At 39.0% G+C, this 23,146-nt stretch overlaps 1 protein-coding gene across 1 annotated transcript in view; it reads left to right on the forward strand.

The window, feature by feature from the left end:
* Positions 1-6,987: 6,987 nt before the first annotated feature.
* The window catches only part of myom3 (myomesin 3), a 77,151-nt gene continuing 60,992 nt past the window's right edge, over positions 6,988-23,146 (forward strand). Inside the window, exons 1-3 of the mRNA XM_012875051.3 lie at positions 6,988-7,159; positions 11,083-11,233; positions 16,963-17,067. Of these exons, the coding sequence (XP_012730505.2) occupies positions 11,127-11,233; positions 16,963-17,067 (212 nt within the window). The 5' untranslated portion in view covers positions 6,988-7,159; positions 11,083-11,126. The remainder of the gene's footprint in view (positions 7,160-11,082; positions 11,234-16,962; positions 17,068-23,146) is intronic.

A 23,146-nucleotide genomic window follows, 5' to 3' on the forward strand; every position in this document is an offset into this window, starting at 1 on the left:
CATTTTAATTACCATCTTTTAGAAACCAGGATTTGCCACTACTGTTCACATCATGAGTCAAACCTGTTACGCTTTGCTGTTTGAAAAATTAAATATAAACGCCTTTTAGTGAAGCCAGGTAGACATGGTTATTTGTTTAGCTTTTATCTTTGCAGTCTTAGCTCTGTAAACATTATTGTCATTTGTTATTTTGCTGTATTGTACTTTTAATTTGTATTTGTAAACCCATTTAGGGACAAGTGCTGCGAATTAGCTTCTGCTATAAGGTCTGTGATAAAGACAGAGTTCTGTACAACAGCTTATCTATGTTGTTGTATCTGTCCCTATCAAATAAACCAAATAAAAAATAATTAATTTAAATTCTTGTACAAGAGCAACTGCATCGATGCAAATGCTGCTATGGTGAGGATATCAGAGCTAGAAAAAGGGGATGAGTTCTCAAACCAAGCTTTGACTGACAGGGAGGAGCTAAAAAAATAAAAAATATATATAAACTGTAACCGTTTTTGCCATGTGACAGTCACGCTCTCTCTGATATGGGCGTATCAGTGTCAGCTTATCAGAAAAACTATCTGATCTGAGTTTCCGCCCAGTAACAGTTCACAGCCGGTAAACAGACGTTATTTTGGTGAAGCTTCCAAAAAAAAAAAAAAGTGGGAATAGCTTCTTGGCTCATTACGTGTTTAACTTTGCCAAACAATGTAAAGCTCCTCTCTCATCATTTAAAAGCATCTGGAGCTGAGCAGAATTTGATGCACTCTCAACTTCCAAACTTTCTAATCTTTATGTTTAAGTTCATCCTCTTCCCACAAGGTTTTCACTATTACCTTCACTGCCTTCCAGTAGTTTGCATTTAAACTCCTGCCAACAGACTGTGTGGGACATTTTACATCAGGAATACAAAGAGCTGCCAAATATATCCCACAATGGATGATTTTTTATTTTTTTTAAATATAGGATCTTCAGTACAGCACTTTGAATCGTCTTGGTACTGAAGTACAACCAATAGAAGATTGAAAAGTTACCAACAATGATGAATAAAATGCTAAAATAACACAAAAGACATCTTAAAATCCCTTCTTTTCAGCCAATGTCATTTACAAAATAATAATCACATGACACAAGTCATGAATCCATTTAACATATTTAAGATGCAGGTGCCAGTTGTTGTAAGCGTCATATATCACTTTTTATAATAACAATGATGACATTGCACTTATTAAATTAGAACAGACCGGACCTTTTGATTTTCCCCGAGTGATGTCAGGTTTAGAGGATTTTTCAAAGTGACAACCAGCAGCCGGCCGTCCCATTTAAAAAAAATAAATAAATAAAATGAGGCTGACCTCTCTCCCAAACCAAATGATTTCCTAAATTGAAGTCTACATGTAATTGGATGCAATCGTTTTGCTACCCCTCCCATTCCTCTCTTGCATTCTAATGATCTCTTAATGGGCTGAGATTACAAAAAAAAGGCCATGGAAACAGCTGTCAAGGCTGGCCGAGAAATGACTGATCGACTTTGACTTCTGTGTACATTAAGGGTATTCTGGGCTTAATAGCAAGTAAGGGGATGGACAATTTTTTTCTTAATATTCAGTTTGAACAAGGACAGTCCTGAGAGGAAACATATTTTATCCAATTTAGACACAGAGTCTAGTCTTGGTCCGCATGTTGTGTAGCATATTAAACTCACCACAAGTGCTTCTTGGTGACTGTGCCATTCACCCAAAGGCCTGAAATGTAAGTTTTTATGTTAGGGAGCACACTAACATATAAAACTCATATTTAACACTCATATTGTCTTGAACCTTGCTGAAGATTGTTACATTTGTTTAGCACCCAAACAACTCCTCTGCTGTTAATGTGTAAGCATAAACCCTCCGACTAATTGTTGCTTTATGGTACATCAAAGGTTTTACATGACCAATAGCCCAGATACCCATCTTCAGTTTTGGCAAAGCCATCCATAACAGTGCCCCGAAAAAAATATTGTCTGATCACCTTTTTTTTTTTTTTTTAAGAAAAGGTTAAAAAACAAGTTAAAAAGATACAAAACACACAGACATGCACACACACATACACCATATCAAAAACTAAAAACCAGGTTCACGACAAGAGTATTTTAAAATGCTATACACGACAAGATCACAGTGTATTAAAAGCCAGGAATGTGCATTTTTAAAAGAGATTTAAAAACAAGGAAAGATGAGGCCGTTCTAATACTTAACGGGTAAGTTATTCCATAACTTGGGGGCAGCAACAGCAAATGCTCTGTCACCTCTGAGCTTCAGCCCAGTTTTAGAGACTGTCAGCAGCAGCAGCTGATCTAAGGGATCGGGGTGGACAGTAAGGCTGAATCAGCTCACATAAATATGGCTTGTTGTTCAAATAAGACCTTAAAATGATTTCTGTAGCGCACAGGGAGCCAGTGAAGGATGGAAGTAATATGCTCGTGTCTACGGGTCTAAGTTAACAAACGAGCCGCGGCAGGAGGCTAATGCCTATATATAGTATATTACAGTAGTCAACTGTGATAAAAGCATGGGCTAGTTTCTCATAGTCAGGTCTTGCTAAGAATGATTTCACCTTTGCAATTTGACGAAGTTGATGAAATCGTTTCTGAACAACACTACTGATCTGTTTCAAAACTTTACCCCCAGATTGGTGAAACAGTCCCAAACAACGTAACTTCTGGCTTGTGCTCATTTAAACGAAGGAAGTTCAGAGAACGCCATGCTTTAATGTCCTCAAGGCAGTGTGTGTGAGTTGCTGGACATTGTCGTTTTGAGCCAAGGGGAAATAGATCTGGCAATAATCAGCATAACAGTGAAATGAAATGGCATATTTCCTAGAAACAGGGCCGAGGGAGAGTAGGTAGAGAGTTAATGAGAGAGGGCCGAGAATTGACCCCTGAGGGACCCCATATGGAAGAGGAGCTATGGAAGACATGAAGTTGTCAGTTTTAACACAAAAACTCCTGCTAGTTAGGTAGAACCAAAACCAATCAAGGCAGACACCCCTAATGCCGACACGGTGCTCAAGATGGGAGATTAAAATACTATGATCAACAGTATCAAATGCAGCAGATCAAATCTAAAAGCACTAAAACAACAAACTTTCCAGAGCCTGTTGACAAAACTATATCTTTTCAGAAGTGCGCTCTCTGTACTGTGAAGGGCTTTGAACCCAGACTGAAATGGCTCAGTGACACCATTGTCCTCTAAAAATGGTAACAGCTGGTTGTAGACAAAACTTCTCTATCATTTCAGACAAATGGAGGAATTGAGATAGGCCTGAAATTGGAGCAGAGAGAAGGGTCGAGGCCGAGGCGTATCTTTTTTTAAAGAAGGGGACATACAAGTGTTTGCTTAAAACCCCCAGAACTGTACCAGAGGAACGACTACTGTTGACAATCTGAAGTACACTTGGTCCAATAGTAGCTAATACCGCTTTAAACAAGCGAGGTGGGATGGAGTCTGTAGGGAAACCAGAGGGTCCAACTGTGTCCTTTAAAAAAAAAAGAAAAAAAGAGAGGGACACTGACTCAAGATGATCAAAAACAGATGAATAGCACATAGGAATAAAAGGGTCATATGAAGACTGAAAGATACAAGCTCTAGTTGACAATTTAATCAGCGAAAAAGTGGTTTAAGTGGAGGCTTCAAACCAACAAACTAGGGAGCGTCAAGAACAGTGTGTAAGGTTTTAAAGAGAACTTTGGGGTTGTTACAATTAGAAGCAATTATGTCAGAGATATATTTATTCTTCTCAGTCCTTTAACAGTCCTCTGATCGGCACAAAAGGCTCTCCTTGAGAATCCCAAAAGAAACATGTCGCCTGTCCATTTTCCACCTGCGCTCCGCTCTCCTGCACTCACGCCTGGCAGCACCAGTGACGTCATACAGCCAGGGTTTGGGTGCAGGTCTGGTATGTCGGTTCTTCAAAGGAGCAATAATGTCCAATGTTTGTAGACAGATAGCTTGGAAGCTGGAAACCAGTTCATCAGTATTTAATGAAAGAGAGTCTTCAATGTTATCCTTACAGAGATCAAGAAAAGGAGAAAAGAGCTAGAGAGGAGAAGTTAAACATGCGACAGCACTGAAGAAGAGCGCACAGTTTAACCGGACAGAGTGTGGGAATGTCAAATAGGATCGGCGTATGATCTGAGAACACAGCATTCCAGATGTCCAGTTTGGTGACATCCAGTCCGTGCGACAGGACCAAGTCAAGCGTGTGCCTGAGTTCATGAGTGGGACCAGACACAGACTGCACAAAGTTAAAAGAGTCAACATTTAAAAAGCTCCTGGATATCGGCTCTTCGGACAACAACTGTGAATATTAAAATCACAGAGAATAAGAAGTGATCATATTTAGGCAGGATTTCAGCAAAAAATTCACATAAGGGAATCACTGCTTTGTAAAATCATTGGTTCATTGGCTCATTTGTCACGTCTCTTTCAATGTTTTCCAACATCTCTAGCGGAAGCTGATGTCAATGCGATACTCGAGACAGAGGTTGAAGGAGCAGACTTTAATATGTTTACTCATCGATGTGTCACTATTGAGCTCATGTCATGCTGTAGGTTCTGGAAACGCAGGTTATACAACAGAGCTCTCTGATTTCCACTAAAGAATGTTAGCCTGTCCACCCAGATTGCAGAGCCATGGTTGTTGGTGGGTAGCCAGGTTTCAGTACAAACAAAACCAACTATCTATTGCTGTGTTATATCCGATTGCAGCGGTTAAAGAAGTCTTATTTTACCAAAATTGGTCTCCTGAGGTTAGCTTTAAATAATGCTTGCCTGCCTGCCCCTTGCAGGCAGGCAAGGGGCTGGCAGAAGTGCATCTTCTGCCAGCGATTTGATACTAGTTTCAATATCTTTTAACACATTTCTAACATATTATCTACATCCAACATAGTGATCCCATGTTTGTCAATCTTTAACCTTTCTAAAGCAGTGTTATAAGAATTATTATTCTGAAGTCACTATGGCCTCACACCACTCGGACAGAGGAGGCCTGGAGACCTGATGTCTGTGTATAAGATCCACTGTTTTCTGATTGCAAGGCCAAATGCTGCAGCTGCTGAGGGATACTGATTGTTTACGATAGACTGTCTTTGTTTTGTCTCATGGGAAGGCCACGGTGCAGTATTAGGGGAAGCCCGAAAAGTGACACAGACAGAGACAGGGCAGACAGAGACTGCAGCGGAACCGAAGGGTGCGATTACTTTCCAACTATGTGAATCTCTGCTCTGTTTCTCAATAAAATTGCTGGAACGTTATACCACCGTCTCGTCATTTAGTAAAGATGGGAACTCAGTTACTATTGTTTAATATTCCACCCAAAACTCCCACAACAAGCAGCCAAGAGGAAAAGTCAAAAACGTATATTGAATAAAATAACCAAGCAAAAATGGAACACGTGAATAGTGTCTGTCTAGACATAAACGGATGTATTTTCTAATTTCTCGTCAAGATGTCAAGTGATTGTTACAGTGGCTTTTGTCAAACTGTTTATTAGGGTCATTCTGGTCATTTAAATTTTGATCTGGATGAATAGCTGGAAATAATCTTCATCAATCCTAAAATGGTATTGTTGGATTGCTTTTGTGATGATCTACCGACTCCAGCTTCACCAGCGTTGTCAGAAATAAATTAGAAGTTTTGATAGGACTGAACAAGCTATGACACAATATATCCCACGTGAAGCTGCAATCTGCGGCACCTTGCATAGTAGCACAAAATTGCTAAGGCGTGTCTCAGCTGTTTTGTCCTACTTATTCTTAGTCGCACACCCACGCTGATGAATGACAAAAAGAAAAGGGCACAGCAACCCGAGCTTGTATTGTTTGCTGAAGCCAGTTGTGCCAACTAAAAGCTTATAAATAACATCTGTGGCCTTGAATCATTCCCTCTCTACTTGCAACACTGGTGTCTGTCTGGTTCATGTCAATCACGTCAGCAACGTCCACTTTATGGATGCTAAGAAAAACTAATCGTGCAACCATTACACACAATTGCAAACTAATGGCATTCAATTATTTGCAGCCATATAAAGTTAAAACAAACCATCAGTAACAGACCACAAACTCAAATACATTCTTAGAGATTAAAATGTGAGTAAAAGCAGAGTTACCAAAACCTTAAGATGCCGTAGGGCAACAGAATTAAATACAATTACCATATATCACATACCTTTGATATACACACAAACATATACCAAGCCCTCTTAAATATATTTTGACATTAATAGCATGAGTGCTTGCCACTTGCAATCCAACATACTAACAAATAGAATAGCAGCAGTTTTTTGCTAATGCAATATTGCACACACATATTGATTGGACGAATCAGATCTACGAGATTTTGCAACTTTTAAAGCATAGTTGGCAGGAAAAAGGAAAGGTTGAGACCCGAATGCATGGTTTCATTAGTATTCTATTATTCCTCTCTCTTTCAAGAAGGGAGTGTATTGTTTTTAAAAGAAAACACGTGTCACTTGTTCAGCTCTTATTGGTTGTTTTTGCTTTTTATCACACCTTCCTCTCTTTTTCCATATCCTCTTTTGTCTTCTCCAAAGTTCAATCCTGCTCCGATGTCTAATGTGGCACAGGGCTAAGAGGCTTGAAAACGATATCTAGTTATTTTGGTGCCAGTTAGAGGCAGCTGTTTTTTAGCTGCGCCTGTTGTATTGTACAAGGAGCAGTTGTGACATTGCTGCTTGTGTCTTAGCTGCTTGTTCACAGAGATATCTCTGAATCGATACGGCTGATAGTGATAATCTCTGAATGTGCCTGCAGTGTTGACTCTGTGTGTCCATTTAGGAACAAGTGCAGCCTAGGTTAAGAGTATTTATGGGTCGGAAGGTTGTCATCAGTCTATATTTACCAACTTAAAAATGAAAGAGCATTGTGTGGTTCACATACTTGGCACTGGAGATCACTTTGTGTCCAGGGTCACTCTCTGTGCTTCAGCAATAGACATAGGAGAGAGAGAGGTGGATGTAGACAGTGAATGGTAATAAAGAGAAGGGAGACAAAGACTGAACGTCTTTAAGGAGAGAGAGACAGGCAGCTGGAAAGGAAGTGAGATATATTTGTCCTACAGATCCTTGACACCAAGAAGACCTCATCTGTGTTCCTTTTGAAGAAAGGGTAAGTGAGGCCTGGTTACCTTCCCTTTTCCTAGATATCCTACAAATACCATTCAAGAGGGCTTTATGTACCATCAATAAAAGGCATTACTATTCACAGGAACATTACGACTATGTAAATCGCATTCCCTTTCATCACATCTGCAAAGTGTTGTTAATAAGTCGGTCTTTGCATTGTCAGGGAAGCTTCTTTTTCTCTTGTTGTTCCTCTTGAGTGTAGTTTCTAGCTCACCATCTTTTCATGGCTTCAATTGATATAGTGTTTAATTACCCCGTAGGGATGTAAGTTCTCATTTTGTTCAGACATTGCTTACCTTGGAAAACAGAACAGAAAAATCATCCAAATATACTTTTCCTCTGCTTTTACAGTGTTAAATATGAGTTCGGGGAGCGCCTCACCCGAGAGACTACTTTGCTTTTGCCTTCAAGCACCCCATATCCAGGCCTACATATAGAAATTGATAAATTCTAATGGGCCACAGGTTAGCCTGACATTAATAGTCCTCAAACAAAGCCCTGCCTTTTTTATGCCACTGAGCCACGGACAAAAAAAAAATAACAACAACAAGGGAATCAACTGACCCGCCAGTGTATTAGCCCGTTATCTAACTCTGCACCGTTTTCCACAGTGTAATCGAAGAAGATGAGAAGAAATAACACATTATGCTGCAAACACAGGTGCTCTCTGTTGGGAATGGTTGAATGAAGCCATCATTCAGGCGCGACCTGATTCTGTTTGTTGGGCGCATTCTGCGTTCTCTTCCCCAGAGCAGCCCCATGATTAATGACGGGCAGGGTGTGGGCAGCAGCATGCCAAATCTCGACTGATGGATTATTAGGGGCTCAGCAGCGTACAAAAGGGGTGAATCATTTAACATGGGACTTTAACACACCTTTCCAAGACACCAAAGCTTTAACCACAGTTAGGAAATTCTTTTTTAACCCATATGGTTTCCCCATATTGCTTGCATCGCATTTAAACCATTCACTAAATAGTTACCATATTCAATAGAGCAAGAGGGATGACCTGGATAGGCTCAATTTCTTTTCCCAACGATACCTGTATGTTTGCACCCACAGCAATTTCAAATCTTTGCCATTTTATTCAAGCAGCATTTGAGATGTTACATTAAAAAAAGGGATCATCCTTTTGGAAGCCAGTACACCGTCAGGTGTCAGTTGCTCTTAGTAAATATAGAGACACAAAAGCATTGTGTCAAGATGCCAAAGACTTAAACAGGGATACACAAGTCAATGAACATGTTTTCTGAAGCAGCAAGAGACAATGACAAATATAGTACAACTGAATATATTGTACAGCTTTTGAAGTTGTTACTATATTTTTCTTTTAAATTGAGAATTACCACATTATGTTTCCTATTAAATAAGCTTGTTGGGGGAGCTGACAAAAATAAGATAAATGTAATGGAGCCTAGATGCTATCGTTGAAGGGAATGATCATTTCATTGGATATAAAATGGAGCGGTTATCTTCTGGACATTTTTGCGCTTTAAACTGTACCCTCAGGGAGTACATTTTGTAAACAAGTCTATGAACTTTGACAAAATCTATCAGCAGAAGGTAGTTTGAAATAGGTCAAATGATGGACTTGATCAGAATCTAAATTGTAACCTGGACAACCAGATTGATGATGTGTCGCAATCCAGGTCCGTACATTATTAATCCATTTGAATCTGTTTGGAGAAAGGAGGGATATTCAGCTGAACGCTCTGAACTGATTGGGCGAAGCAACACCTAGTCCCCGCCTACCAAAGGTTGTTTTTTAGCCAATCACTGTATGAAATTAAAACCTAAGAGCAGACGTCATGAGAAACCATAAGAAGTTATGCTCATCAAGGCAATTCTTGCTGTTCTACTATCAAAGATAAAATTGTGGATTCTTACAAAACAGATGTGATAGTTTGGCTGTGGGCTCAGCCGCTCCTGCTTTCGTCTCACCGATATGTCCCGCCTTAAACTTCAATACTGTGATTGGCCCGATCAGTTTTTGGTTCGGACACAAACGGTTGAAGCCAAAGCGATACAGGGTGGATTCTCGTGTGTTTGTGAGCACACAAATACTGCGAGGATTCATCTTGCAGGCTAGGTTAGCTAAATTGAATGTTGATGGCTATGGAGCTACGCAGTGATAATAATTTGTCCATCTCGGCCATGCTCTGTTCTCCACTCTCACTTTCCTTATCTAACCCTATTTTAAACCCAGTAGTAAAACACTCACTGAAAATATGGGGCCAGTTTAGGAAATTCTTTAAACTCCACGACTTTTCCTTCCTAAGTCCAATTGCACGCAACCATTTTTTTAAACCATCTGTTCAGGACGGGGTGTTTCTAGAGTGGCACCGGAGGGGACTTACTTACTTTAAGGACCTTTTCATAGAGAAGAATATGGCATCCTTATAGGAACTCAGCAACAAATATGGTTTGAAACTGGAGAGAATCAGATGCTTCAACTGGCAAATTTGAAGAAACATGGGGGCCCTTTCTTGACTCATTCCAAAACTTACAATGATGCTCCTGATTAAAAAGTTAATTGATTTTAAAAAAATGTGTTTCATCTCTGTCAGGGATAGGAACCTACCTGGTAGTGACCTGGGTGGGCTAAATGGGATTACATTGTAGGGATTCATTTTCTGTTTATTACTGTATATCTATCTGTGTTGGATAAATATTTCTTTGTATTTACAATTGTATGTACAACAGGAAAAGAAACTCAATAAAAAGACAGTGATTAAATTGAATGTTGGAATCAACATAATAAAATAAAAAGGTGGGAACGCAAAGTTCAAAAAAAGTGAGAACATGAGATCTTATTACTCTCCATAAGAGGTATAAAAATAAAAACTCAATGGACATTAAGCACATGGGTAGAAAAAGGGAAACAGAAAGGGACAAAATGGCGGAGCATGGGTACAAACTGGTAAAGGAGCAAGCTGACCAGAAGGCCTTTATTGTGTCTGTCGGCATAATGTGGTCATTGTTGCAGTTTTTTTTTTGTAGTTATTTTTTGTAGTTTTTATCTTTAATTGAGTAAACTGTATTTACTGTGCTTCAGAAATGAGAACTTCCAGTTTTACTGGCAATGTTTATCTTTTAAGAATTAAAACCTTCAGTTGAAACGGTTTTTCCCGTTCTTTGTGCATTGTTCCCAGTTGGACGTTGAAAAGTTTTATTTCCTCTTTCACACAGATTGCTTCATCATCACATTTTTGAAAAACAAATTGATTGTTATCACAGTTTCTGCTTGAGATTTACTGCAGGATTTCTATTTCCCGTACGGTGAAAATTGTGCTTAAAAGATGAACCAACTACTAGCTATGCCTGGTAAAAAGAAAACTAAAGTATTTTAGAATAAGGATGCAGCACATTGCAGCTCACTTTGGTTTGCCATCAGTTTTCTCATTGATAATTTGAATCACTGGTTGCTTCTTGTTGTGTCCTGCACTTTCTCTTCAGTGTGTTTAGTTTATTCTTTTCACCAAATCTTCAAATACATCTTTCATGGAACAAAGGAGAACAGTGGCATCCAATGCTTAACAACTCTTAGAATATGCTATGTAAAAAAAGAAACAGACTCTAAATAAATAAAGATAACAGTTGTGATATCACACCCTTAAAGATATTTAATTATACTCCAGGAAATTGACAGCTTTTTGACAAGATGACAATGTTTTATACATATAATCTTTTAACGTATGTTAGCAATCTTTAGTGGTAAAGCTGCCAATTGTTTTGGAAAAAATTGGAACGAAAAAAATTATATTAAAAAAGTCATCTCACACTGCTTGAATAAATAAAAAATTATTTTAACTCTTAATCCAGTAAACCCCCCAGATAGGACTATTGTACAGTTGGTGCGGGATTCTAATCTACTCTGTATCCCACCTGCCTCCCCCTTCCCCGCAGCTCCACTCCCACCCACTCACAGGTGCCCTTTGGGGTAGTTTACCATGGAAACCAAGATGGTGATGCAAAGAAAGCAAGAAGAGCAGTCGTCCCAGATGTCTCACAGCATGCAGCTTTCCTCCCAGATAAAGAAGCGGACCTTCACTTCCAGGTGCAATAGCTGTGATTGATTTAGCTGTGAGAATTCATGCCATTTAAGAAATTGGTGAGATCCTGTTATTCAAGGCATATTTCCGACAAAGTTGCATCACAAAGCCAAGCCAAATATGCAGTTATGCTAAATGTATTCTTACCGCAGCCAGAAACAGTATTCCTTTGTGCCCTGTTTGCGACCTAGAAACTATTAATAACATCTACAGCAACGAAACTGCTGCAATTAGGGACTTGTTGCTTTATTAAGAGGCACAGGATGGTGCAATAAGATTGATTTCTGTTTATTCCAACAATCCCAATGCAGATACTGCAAATACCTTTTAATGGGTCAGCTTAGGTTCCTCTTTTGGTGAATGTGATACACATGATGGCTACTACTTGGTCTTAAACTGGGGAAAGAAGCTCTATGGTTAGGTTTAAACTGATAAACAATGCAAAACTGTGAGCAACAAATCCTCAGACTGACACAAAAAGGCACAATTTTAACACCTGAAACTGAAACAACAGATAACAGCGGGACTGGATGACAGAAGAAACCGGAGCTAAAAATGCAAATTATTGTAGGTTTCGGGTTACTGTTGTGTAACTGTAAGAGATGTGAAAAACAAACACGACAGGAACTATGTGCATAACTCCTGTTTATACACCAGTTCATCCTTTTGACGTTTACAAAAAAAAAAAGACAATTTCCTCTGTCACTATATGCATGTAAAATCTGACTGTACAGGGATTCATGATACTTTGCTTTTCTCTTGACAAATCATTCCACCTCAGCCACCGCCATACGCATCTCGGCAGCGCAGCTGAGATATATTTCTAAGGTCTCCTCCCTTTTAGATGATATTCATCTTCTTCGTACCGACTCAAATACTGTACAGTGAGCCTATCTACATGTTCTCTGGCTAAAAAGAAGAAAAATCATACAGCAGACAACCCCGTGAACCCAAAGGATCCCACAGAGATTTTACAAAAAAAAACACTCACTCTGCCAAAAGACACTCAAGTCAAATTTCTTTCAAGTTATCAAATTAGGCTAACCTGCGGGCCTACAATTTCTACTTGCAGAATAAAAGGAGCACTGGACCCACTTTGCTGCTTTGAGAGGGTGAAAATATGCAATTATTCTATCAAGCTTAGTTAAGCTTGAACTTGGAGGACATGTCTCTTTTTTATATAAAAACGAATAAGGAGATGGAGGAGGTGCTTTATACTAATACCATCCACACTCGGATTCCACACAGATTTATCTTCACATTAGATTGAACAAAACTGGCTCATGACAGATTTAAATTTAAAAAATTATTAAAAAACAATCCTATTTTTACACTTTAAAGACATTTGACAAATTTGTGTGCAGTGGTGTACAGGTTGTTCTGTAACACGGGTTGATATGCAAACCACAATGAGAGGAGATCGTCCTGTACCGGTGTATTTTTCCTCTTTTCATTTCCTCCTGTTTGTGTTTTGAGGAACGCTCTTCTTGTTTATTGACGCATGACTTAACATCCCCCAATCTTCTGCACACAGAACAAGTTGTACACTTTTACTGGATGCACCTGTGTGTTTATATGTGCCCTGTGGGTTTGCCTCTGTGTATCTAACTGTGGCTGTACTCTAGTGATACCGCCCAGCCCCGGGCTTTGCACTGCGCTCAGAGGGAACCTAAACAAAAGCGCAAGAGTAAAATAACCCAGGAAAAGCAGAAGTTGTTCTCAGAGTACCGTGAAATGGGGAAATTTCTGGACTGGCAAACAAAAGAAAACGAGAAGTCATGTCAATTTGCATTGCAATTTGTAAGATGGCTTGTGTATAGTAACGCCTGAGGGTATATATTAGCAGCAACGGTAGTTGGGGGTTGTGTCCCACACACACACCTGAGTAAATACACAGATCTGGCACATAAGGTTAATTTCAGTGCAAGTGAATACCGTACTTTGTTTCAATGATGAGCCAATATTTTCAATAAAGATGCGAGATAACAAAAAGCACATAAACTTAAAATACCCTCTCACTGTGACTGCAGTTACTCTTATTAAAAGAGCAACACTCATCTGCAAAACAGGGGAGAAGATTCAACGTTTGCTCCTCCACTTACACACATGTCTTTCAACCTCATAGCCACAAGAGACCATGCCACCAATAAATGCCCTTCTCCTATAAATGGGGATGGCCAAAGAAAAGGTCACCTCTGTTTATTGTAGCAGAGAACACTTGTTGTTTCTAATGAGCCAGTTGTACAGTCATAAGTGTCCATGCAAGTGTGACAAGTGTGTATTTGCATGCCTGGAAATGCTTTTGATCCCTACAGAGTCTATTGAAGGAGACAACTGGCCTTGTATTTTTCCCATTAACAATCCCTTCCCTGTACGTGTCCAGTGCCTGGTATTTTTGTTTGTTTCATCGTGTCGAGTTAATGGTCACGGCTCATCAGCTGGAGCACACATGCAAGCGCAGTCAGGAGTGGACAACAGTGGACTGTGGTAGCAGCATCATTTTTGTAGCATTTCTGGATACAAAAATGCACAAGAACATCATCACTGTAATGTGACTAAACCGTTATATACATCCAAAACCCTTTGGTTTTGGATGTATATAACGGTGTGACCTCAGAACCGTAGCTGCTGTTCCTCCTGATTGCATAAGCTCCCTGAAGACAATAACTCGCGTTTGTTCATCAGTGAGGAAAAGGGGAACAACGACAGGGCAAAAGCAGCCGATTACCGTTGTGACATTTCTCACAGTCGAGCAAAAATGGGTCATGGCGTGTGAAGCACAGCTCGAGTTGCTATTGTTTTGTTTTTTTGTTGTTTTTTATTGTTTTGTTTTTTTGTTTTTTTTTACATACCGTGTGATGCACCAAGTAAATGCTGGTGAAGATTTCCAGTGGTTAATTTACCAAGTGAATCTCTCCTGTGGATTAAATACTCAACGGTCTAATTAGGCAGAAGAAGCAAAATCTTAGCCATGGCAATTGAACATTCCAACGATATTTGTCTTTTGCATTTAACCCATCACCCTTAGGGAGCGTTGGGCAGCTTACAGCACCCGGGGAGCAATCTGGGGTTAAGGGTGTCGCTCAGAAACCAATAGCTGCATTCTGCAGAGTTTAAACCGGGTACTGGCAGCCTTCTCAGAACGTCAGTGCTCTGCTTTAACCACCAGGCCAGTGGTTTCCAGTCCTGGTCCTCAGGAACCCCTCCCCTGCAGTGTCTCTTCCAGCTACCACACATCTGATTTAAATGAATGGATGATTAAGAGACTTCTGTAGCCGTTGAAGACATGCAGAGGAGATCAAGCAATCATTTGAATCAGGTGAGCTGAAACAGAAACATCTAAAAACATGCGGTACACATGAGGTACATGAGGTGACTGAGGACCAGGGTACACCCTGGTGGTACAAGGTTAGTCCCCCTTTCACTTTTTGAAACTGCCTTCCCAGACTTGTGGTTCATGCTCACTGAGAACGTCACATTATTGCTGCAGGTTTGTCAGCTGCACAGGTGAGGTAGAGGTGATACAGGCACAGAGAACCCTTTGAAGAAACCAGTCTGAGATCATTTGAGCTTTTTATTCAGCTGGAAGGAAATGGGTGCCCATTGTAGTCATAAAGGGACCCACATGCTCAGCCACAATACTCGGCAGGTCTGTGGCTCTTGGTTGTGTCAAGAAATGCCCCCACCACTACGTCACCACACCATCACCAGGCTGAACCACTGAAGTAAGGCAGGATGGATCCATGCTTTTATGTTTAACAAATTCTAGCAGCTGAAGACAGCAGCTAAAAATTAAGACCCTTAGGCATGTTTTTTATTTGTATTCCCATTTCTAATTTTATTACTGTCCATCTATGGAGAACCTCAGCTCTCTGTTTTTGGCCGGCTAGACTGGTACTCACTGTGGCCTTCTGCTGCCATAAATCATCATCGTTTAGAGTTCCCCATATTTTGGTTGTAATGGTTAATTGATGCTGCTTTTCTATCATCTCAGACAGGCTACTTATTCTCCTTTCCTTCCACGACAGAGCATTGTTGTCCTCAGAACTGCCACTAATTGGATATCTTTGCTTTTACAGAATATACTCTAAATGCCCATTTGAAAAAAGAACAATGCCATGTTCCAAGTCACTTGAATTTCCTTTATTCCTTAATCTGATAAATCTTTACTTCAAGGCATCTTTCATCATGTCCAGATGCCAAAATGCATTAAGTTGCTGCCATGGGATTGCCAAAAATCACCATTTGTTAAAAATAAATTGAATAGGTGTACCTAATAAAATAATCAGTAAGTAGAGATTTCAATTCCAAATTTGAATTGAGGTAAACATGCACTGTACAGGAAACTTGAACACTTTATTGGCTTTTGGAGAAAGGTTTTGTCCATTCCTTCTGCCTGACCACTTAGTCTTGGTCTATCAATCATTCAAACATGACAAGGCCCCTAATTTTACAGGACTCTGACTATAGACTTTATACCAAAACCTGACCAGCAACAATAAAAATATGAATTTAGGGATTTTGCTAATTGAAGTTTATGTAAACAGACCAATCAAGATCAAGTTTTGCTTTCCCTTTAGTTTCATTTACAAATCCCATCAGTGTTAATGCTTACTAAAGATAAAATAGATCAATTTACAACAAAGGGTCAATAAAGTTTGTCTTTTCGAATAGGGTATTTTTAATTGTAATTAACAAGTCAGAACCTACTGCCAAGAACTGCAATATCTTAACAGGAGTGAGCTCTAAAGGGCTTTGTGATCAACTTGGTGGAAAAAAAAACAACAGAACAAAAACGTTGTAGGCACTGAAACACTAAATACAGTAAGTGAACAATATCTAAAACTGTGTTCTTGGGAAATGGGAACAAACCAGTTACCTAAAAACAGGATATGAGAGATAGTAGTTGATCTACTATCTGTTATGCCAAGTACCAAAGTTCTGCTTAAACCTCTTTGTGGCATAACAGTATTCTTTCTTTCACAAAAATAAAATTCCCAAACTGCACATATCAACTTGCTGAAGACAATGTTGTAAATCTGTTTTTAAAAGTAGTCCCTTCTATATAAAAATGCAGCTAAAATTGATTCACCGAAGTCCACGAAAGTGTTTGTAGAGTACTTCAAACTAACAAGAGCTAAACCTTTGCCCACCAATTAACCCACATTTAGGGGTTAATCCCTGATTAGTACGTGAACAATGAGACTTTATGTCAACTAATACCGTTAGTGTAATTTCAAAGAGGTTTTTTTTTTTTTAAATGGGTGCAAATCTCCATACTGCTTCCATTGTTCAGCATGTGCCACCATTTAGCCCTGCTACATCCTCACAATAAGACAATATTTGATAAAATCCTCCTCTTTACTGAGAATAATTGACCATCTGAAACATTGCCTATTAACACAATGCCTCATGTACGTGACATTTGTTGATATTAAGCAGAGCTCATTGTGGAGCAGAATCTGTTCTACTGTTCAGACAGAATAATGGAGTCAATGCTGCTTTCTAGTGGTACGCAAAAAGAATGCTTTAACAAAATGAGATTGGATAATGTGTTGTAGTAGATGATAAAATAAGAATGCACACCATTTGGACCCTTAATCTCACAATTAGCGGGTAAATAACAGTAACAGAGGGGGAGAGCAGATCTCCCATCCTTTGTGTAATTTAATAATATGCAAACTGTGTGTTAATCTGATTTTTTTTTCTCTCCCACATGCTCTGGATTCCTTAGTGATGAGGATGCCTCCTACTCTGACTGGCATCCCATCATTCCCGCTGATCTGATGTCTGTCAAAGAGATCCTGAACATAAAGAATTCATCCCGCCACAGGACTTGGTGAGGCCATATTTCAGCCATGTTTATGTGCGGCATGTTTTTGTTGTCCATCCCGCCTGGAGTGATAGCACAGACATGAGCTCTGTTACTCTTGTCTGGCTTTTCTCAGTTATTTTCTTTTTTACAACACAGAGGGCTGCAGGTCCTCTCAGGCATTCACTTGTAATGACACTTTTTTTTTTACATCTTAGAAGGAGAATGTTTTGCTCTCCTATACATTTTCCTAAGGGCTAATGAAAATGTTTTGGTGACAACAATCTGTCCATGTACTGTACAGTATATGAATTCAATAGGTAGTAAGCAAGCCAAGGATCCTTTGATAGCAGCCTCCAGCTTGTCTGCATTGTTGGCTTTGGAGTCTCTTCCGTTTGAAAACTCCCCAGATTTGCTGTGTGGTTGTAGGTGAGGTGAGTGTGCTGGCCAGTCGAAAACAGTGACACCACGGTTCATAAACTGGATACTGAAAATTTTGTCGCCGTGGGCCGATGCCATATCCTGCTGGAACATTTTTAACAGCACATCCATGTATCAGCATGAAGCTCTTAAAAATGTCTGTGTCAACGAATGGGAACACTTTAGCTAACATGACTCTTCTAATCATCGCTGACTGTGGAAACGTTCTGCATGATCTCAAGCAGCTTTTATGAGTGGGTTAACACAAAGAACGTAGTAGTTGTAGCAAATACCCTGGAAAAGTCTGTATGTGTTGGCTTTTCAAGCACTGACTGTAGCTGCAGCCCATGCCTGGGGAATTTCACCCAGAATCTTAAGTGGGGTATTTTCTATTCTACTGCTTTGTGGTGTTGCTTGTGACCTCTTTGCCAACTCACTTTTTTTCCTTCCACTTAACTTTCCATCAATATAGATAGATAGATAGATAGATAGATAGATAGATAGATAGATAGATAGATAGATAGATAGATAGATAGATAGATAGATAGATAGATAGATAGATAGATAGATAGATAGATAGATAGATAGATAGATAGATAGATAGATAGATAGATAGATAGAATTACAGAATTCGATTTTATTTCATATTTAGATATTTTGGGTTACATTTATACATAGAAATAAATGGAAAAGTTCCTTTAATATCATGGCATTTAAGTACTTTTTTGTGGTCTTTTTTGTGGTCTAAGACTAAGTTATTAGTCATAAGTTTCCATCAAGTCCAATCATAACGTTTTTTTAAAGGGATGATATTTGATAATAGCCAGTTTTGTGCTGCTTGTCTTTTTTTATTCTTATTTCGTATACATTTTTTACACTTTATTGTACATTTGATACCTCTGTTATACCCCAGTTTCTCTGTTTTTGTTTTTCCATTGTCATCATTTGTATTATTGCCTGTTACTTATTGATTAACTTTTGAACAACAAATAAAGCATATAAAAACAGTCAACCTTATCTAAACATACCATGAACATGCTATGTGGAGGCCTAATACACAAAAATGTCACACAGTGACACCACATGAAATGTCAAAACTCAAGCTGCAGATTTTCAACAAGTAAGGAATCATTTTGTGGTTATAAAACACCAAAAGACACCCCCACCCCTTCTTTTGAGGACTTCCTTCCTAAATTATGTGGGCATCTCATAACATTCTTTCCATCTATCAAATCACCACCACATCCTCCATCTCCCCACTTAATAGAAGACGAGAGGGTCAAGTTCCACTCACACTTTCCCCTGCAAGTGAAGTCAGTACAGACCAAGCACTTTTAATATCTCATCCAACAATGGGAGTGAGGGCTTCTTCCCCCGTCTCATTCATTCATGTCTATAGGGCCAGCTGGCGCCCTTCAGCTGCTATTCTAAAGAATGTCACACCAGCAATGAGCCCTAATCACACAACTGAGTCATGCAACGGAAGCTTTGTCTCTTTATTTTTATACGGAGACAGAAGCATCTGCAGGAGCGTACAGAATTATGTTAGCTGGTTTATCAGACAGTCGACACTAATGATATTCTGGATAACCAAATACTAAGCCAAAAACACCAAAAGCTAAAGAACAATTAAAAGAAAAAGTAAAACATTTTATAAATATATTTGTTACAACTCTGACTAAAAACACAAAGTTAAAAGCTGCTAATTCAGGCAAAGCCATCATACAAGATGCTAAAAGAGTTTCAAAAGCAGCAAATCAAGGTTGCCATCTTATGAGCAGACCTTGGAGTAGGCTTTTGCCAGCAGATGGGGTGCAATGTGATTGCAAGGCGTTACTGTAACATTTGAAAATTCAAGCAATAGCAAAACTTTAGCTTGAGAACAACAGTAGATGCTTCATAGTCGATGCAATGAGGTTTATTTGAAAAATAAGAAACGTGGTGTTGTTAAATCTTCTTCTTCACCGACAACAGCAAGCCCTAAAAGTTCATAGCCCTGACCTCTACACATTCCTTAACTATGTTTGTTGGTAGTTAAACAAATATGGAGACAGCAAGAATGCTCAAAATATTGTTAGTTTGTATCATGATGTGGAGGTATTTGCCAACTAGTGATAATCATGGGTATTAAGTGGGTTTTGTTCTCCTTAATCTGGACAAACATATATTTTTTAATTAAAAAAAGGGATAAAAATCCAACCATTATATTTATTTTTTTGAGTTAGAATTGTATTTTACCCAGGCAGATATTCAAGAAAGCTCAAAGATTCCTGGAGTTACACAATTCTACAATTGGTGATACAAGTTGTAAGGTTTATTGTTAATCTAAGCTTCCAGGTCCAGTTTTCTCAAAGCAAACGTTTCCAGATTCAGGGACCTATTAGGTTTGATGACACCTAACATGTTAAGGACTCTTGTGAGAGGTTTGTTTTTTCGCAACCCAAAACAAGTAAAGAAGGTGAGCTGAAAATGCTCCCGGCAGAAATAAGCGCACATTAATATACTGGCAATTAGATGTAACTTGCAACCAGAGCATGGAGTCTCCAATGTATTAGTGAAGAGGAATCGAGGAGCACGTTGTTAATGGCATGTACTGCAGAGTTATGCTTTACTCTAAGTGTCTCATGATCATGTTGCTAGAACAGGATTACTGCTCAGCTGTCAGAAAGAGGATGTCATATCTAAAAATAAGCCCCAGAATAGAGAGGTTTAGGTCACAGAGAACAGAAGCTGGGGAATTGTTGCCTCCTGTGACTTGATTTGCTTTACCAAAATCCCTCTCTGGCTGTAAGGGCACCTTGGCCTGTCTGGGTCACGCAGGATCTGTCCTAAAATTTAATAACCTCTTCGTGTTTGGAGGCTTAACAGAAGCTGCCGCCTTTTTGTTGTCCTCTAATACACCCAGAATGGGATTACACTTGTGTCAAAACGACTTCATCAACAGTGTAACTGTAACGGTGGTATTTATTTTCCTTGCCCTTGTTGGCTTGTTTAACACAATTTCGGATGAAATTAATTTCAATATCACACAAAGACAGCCCGAGTAGATACAAAAAAAAAAGCAATGTTCAAAAGATAATTTCATATATTGAGGGAAAATTCAAAGATTACAGCTTGACCTGTAGAAAGAAGAAATCACTTAAATAGTCAGTTTTTGAAAATGTGAAGTATGCACACAGAAAACACTAATAAAGCAGGACTCCATGCCCTGAGAGAAATAACAAAAAGAAACAAATTTCTTAAAACTTTTTGGGAAATATTTGTTGAAAATCCTATTGAGAACAAAAATCTTTATAATTAAAATAGCTTCAAAACGTTCATTTCTCTCCTCACCTTTATCTGGTATTAAAATTCGTTTGATAACCTGAAACATTTATGTTACAATGGAAGACATCTTTAAGAGAAGTGTGGTTTTTTTTGTTTTTATTGTGCTGTATGTGGAGAACATGGGCAATATTTCAACAGCATTGCCACTGAGGTGAAATAAAGGAGGTCCTCTAGTCGTGCCAAAGCTGCACGAACGGTTCCTAACCAGCTTGGCACATCTCGTTGTGTGCACTTTTTCCTACACGTCACCATCAGCAGCCATTAACCCTTTTTACAATCTGTGCACAATTAATCTAGTTTTAGGAGCCCCTTTCACCAATACAATATTTCTTCTTGCTGCATTAGCGCGCTCCATCCCACCAGATGGTGGATTCCTTTTTGAACAGGTTTTTAACAAGTCTTATGCTTCTCACACATTTAGATGAATTTAGCACAGCTAGAAACATCAGTATAAAAAGGGTTAGAAATCCACAAAGGTCGAGTGTGATTAACTCTTAACGCAGGTTAAGAACCGAAAGATGAAGCTGAAAGCTTCTGAGTAGCGCCTCACAAGATCTGAAAGAGTGATATAAATTTTTAATTGAAAATAATGTGCCATTACTATCCAAAAATGGTATCTTCACCATTTTCGTGTAACACGTTTTAGGATGAGACGTAACTTTTGCGACAGCGGATTTAAAATTTTTGGCTGAGTGCAATCACTAAGCCAAGAACTGCCTCATCCCCGCTGAGGACTTACAGAGCTTCCATGTTTTCCCCTCTCAGGGCTTAACAAGTTATATTAAAAAAACACTGGCACACACTAAATTAGGCAGTTGGGTGACAAGTTAAAGCTGCGTTTTTGAGCACCTGGAAGTGCATATGAATCTACGCATGTGTATTTATTTGCATATTCATTCATGCAGTTTGTGCATTCTGAAGACATGCAACCATTTGGGGGTCCATTATTTCTACTCTACCGGCCATCAAGGCAAAGAGAAATGTTTGTCTGAACACTGAAGCTGCAGTCTCCAGTGTTGCTGCAATGTATGCGGTTGTGAAGTATGTTCTGAAATAATTAAGCTCTGGGGAGTGTCAATCAAAACACGGTTCAGAAAACACACCCCTATGTTGATGAGAGACATCTATTAAAAATGTCTAGAAAAAGCAGGCAGAATTCCATGGCTGTGTATCTTGAAGCATGTTTAAAACCATGCATATGGATGAACTACATCTACACGGGAGATGTTGGATGCAGCGTAATATGGAAATATTCACAGCTACAACAAGCTTTTCACATGTGGATTGATTACCAGTGGGCTCCATCTGCCTCTCTTTAAAAAGATAAAGTCACCGCAGAGCCAGCACAGAGAGCTCAGAAAAAACAAGATATTTTTAAAAAAAAAAGTAACTAACAGCCATAAAAATAAATAATAATGAAAACTTTTTTTGTAGTTGTGATTATTTCAGAAGGCCAGTAAACAACAAATGGGAGCAGATATTCAGCAGCCTTCTCACTCTGGCTGCTTTTTCCTTGGAGCCAGAGCAAATTCATTTGAATTTCAAATAAATGGAGTGGAGATCATGTGTAGAATAGATTTATGAAAATAAGCAAGTGCATATCATTAACTGTTCATTTAAGGGTAGATATTTAACTTTTCACTATTTCTAATAAAATATTTTATTTTTATATAAGAACGATATGTATAAGTGTGTGTCAATAAATTGCAACAGGAAAAGTTGATATCTCTCAGTAATCCCATTTAAAAAGTTAAACTTATATATATTATATAGAATCATATAACACAGGGTTATATGATTCATTTTGTTGATGACTTACAGCAAATTAAAGCACATTATTACGTCATCTGGCTATCCCCAATGTACTGTAACCGGAAATGATAATGGAAGGTTAAATGATTCAACCTATATAGTGCGTCATCAAGTCCGAGGACTCCAGAGCGCTTCCCACAACAATCAGTCATTCCCCCATTTACTCACACGTTCACACACTGATGGTGGTGAGCTACATCACGACCACAGCTGCCCTGGAGCAGACTGACAGAGGACAACAACTGAAACAGATGGAGCGGAAATTCAAACCGGCAACCCACCAGTTACAGGACAAACTCCCAGCTACTGAGTCTCAGTCACTCCTCAAGTGGAATGGAAAAATTTATTTAAAACTCCTCCACAAGTATGAGCAATAAGCACGGCCACGAGTGGATTGTAAAGCAAAACAGATTTTTTTTTTTTTTTTAAATGGTAAATGTGTACAAGTCCCCCGCTGATGCTGGAGTCAGTGCTGTAACAGCCAGGAGACACAGAGACGTATCCAAAGACATGGACTGCAACTATTACATTACATCCGTTAAGCCAG

This window comes from Fundulus heteroclitus, chromosome 3 (assembly GCF_011125445.2).
Source record: "Fundulus heteroclitus isolate FHET01 chromosome 3, MU-UCD_Fhet_4.1, whole genome shotgun sequence".
Lineage (NCBI taxonomy): Eukaryota > Metazoa > Chordata > Actinopteri > Cyprinodontiformes > Fundulidae > Fundulus > Fundulus heteroclitus.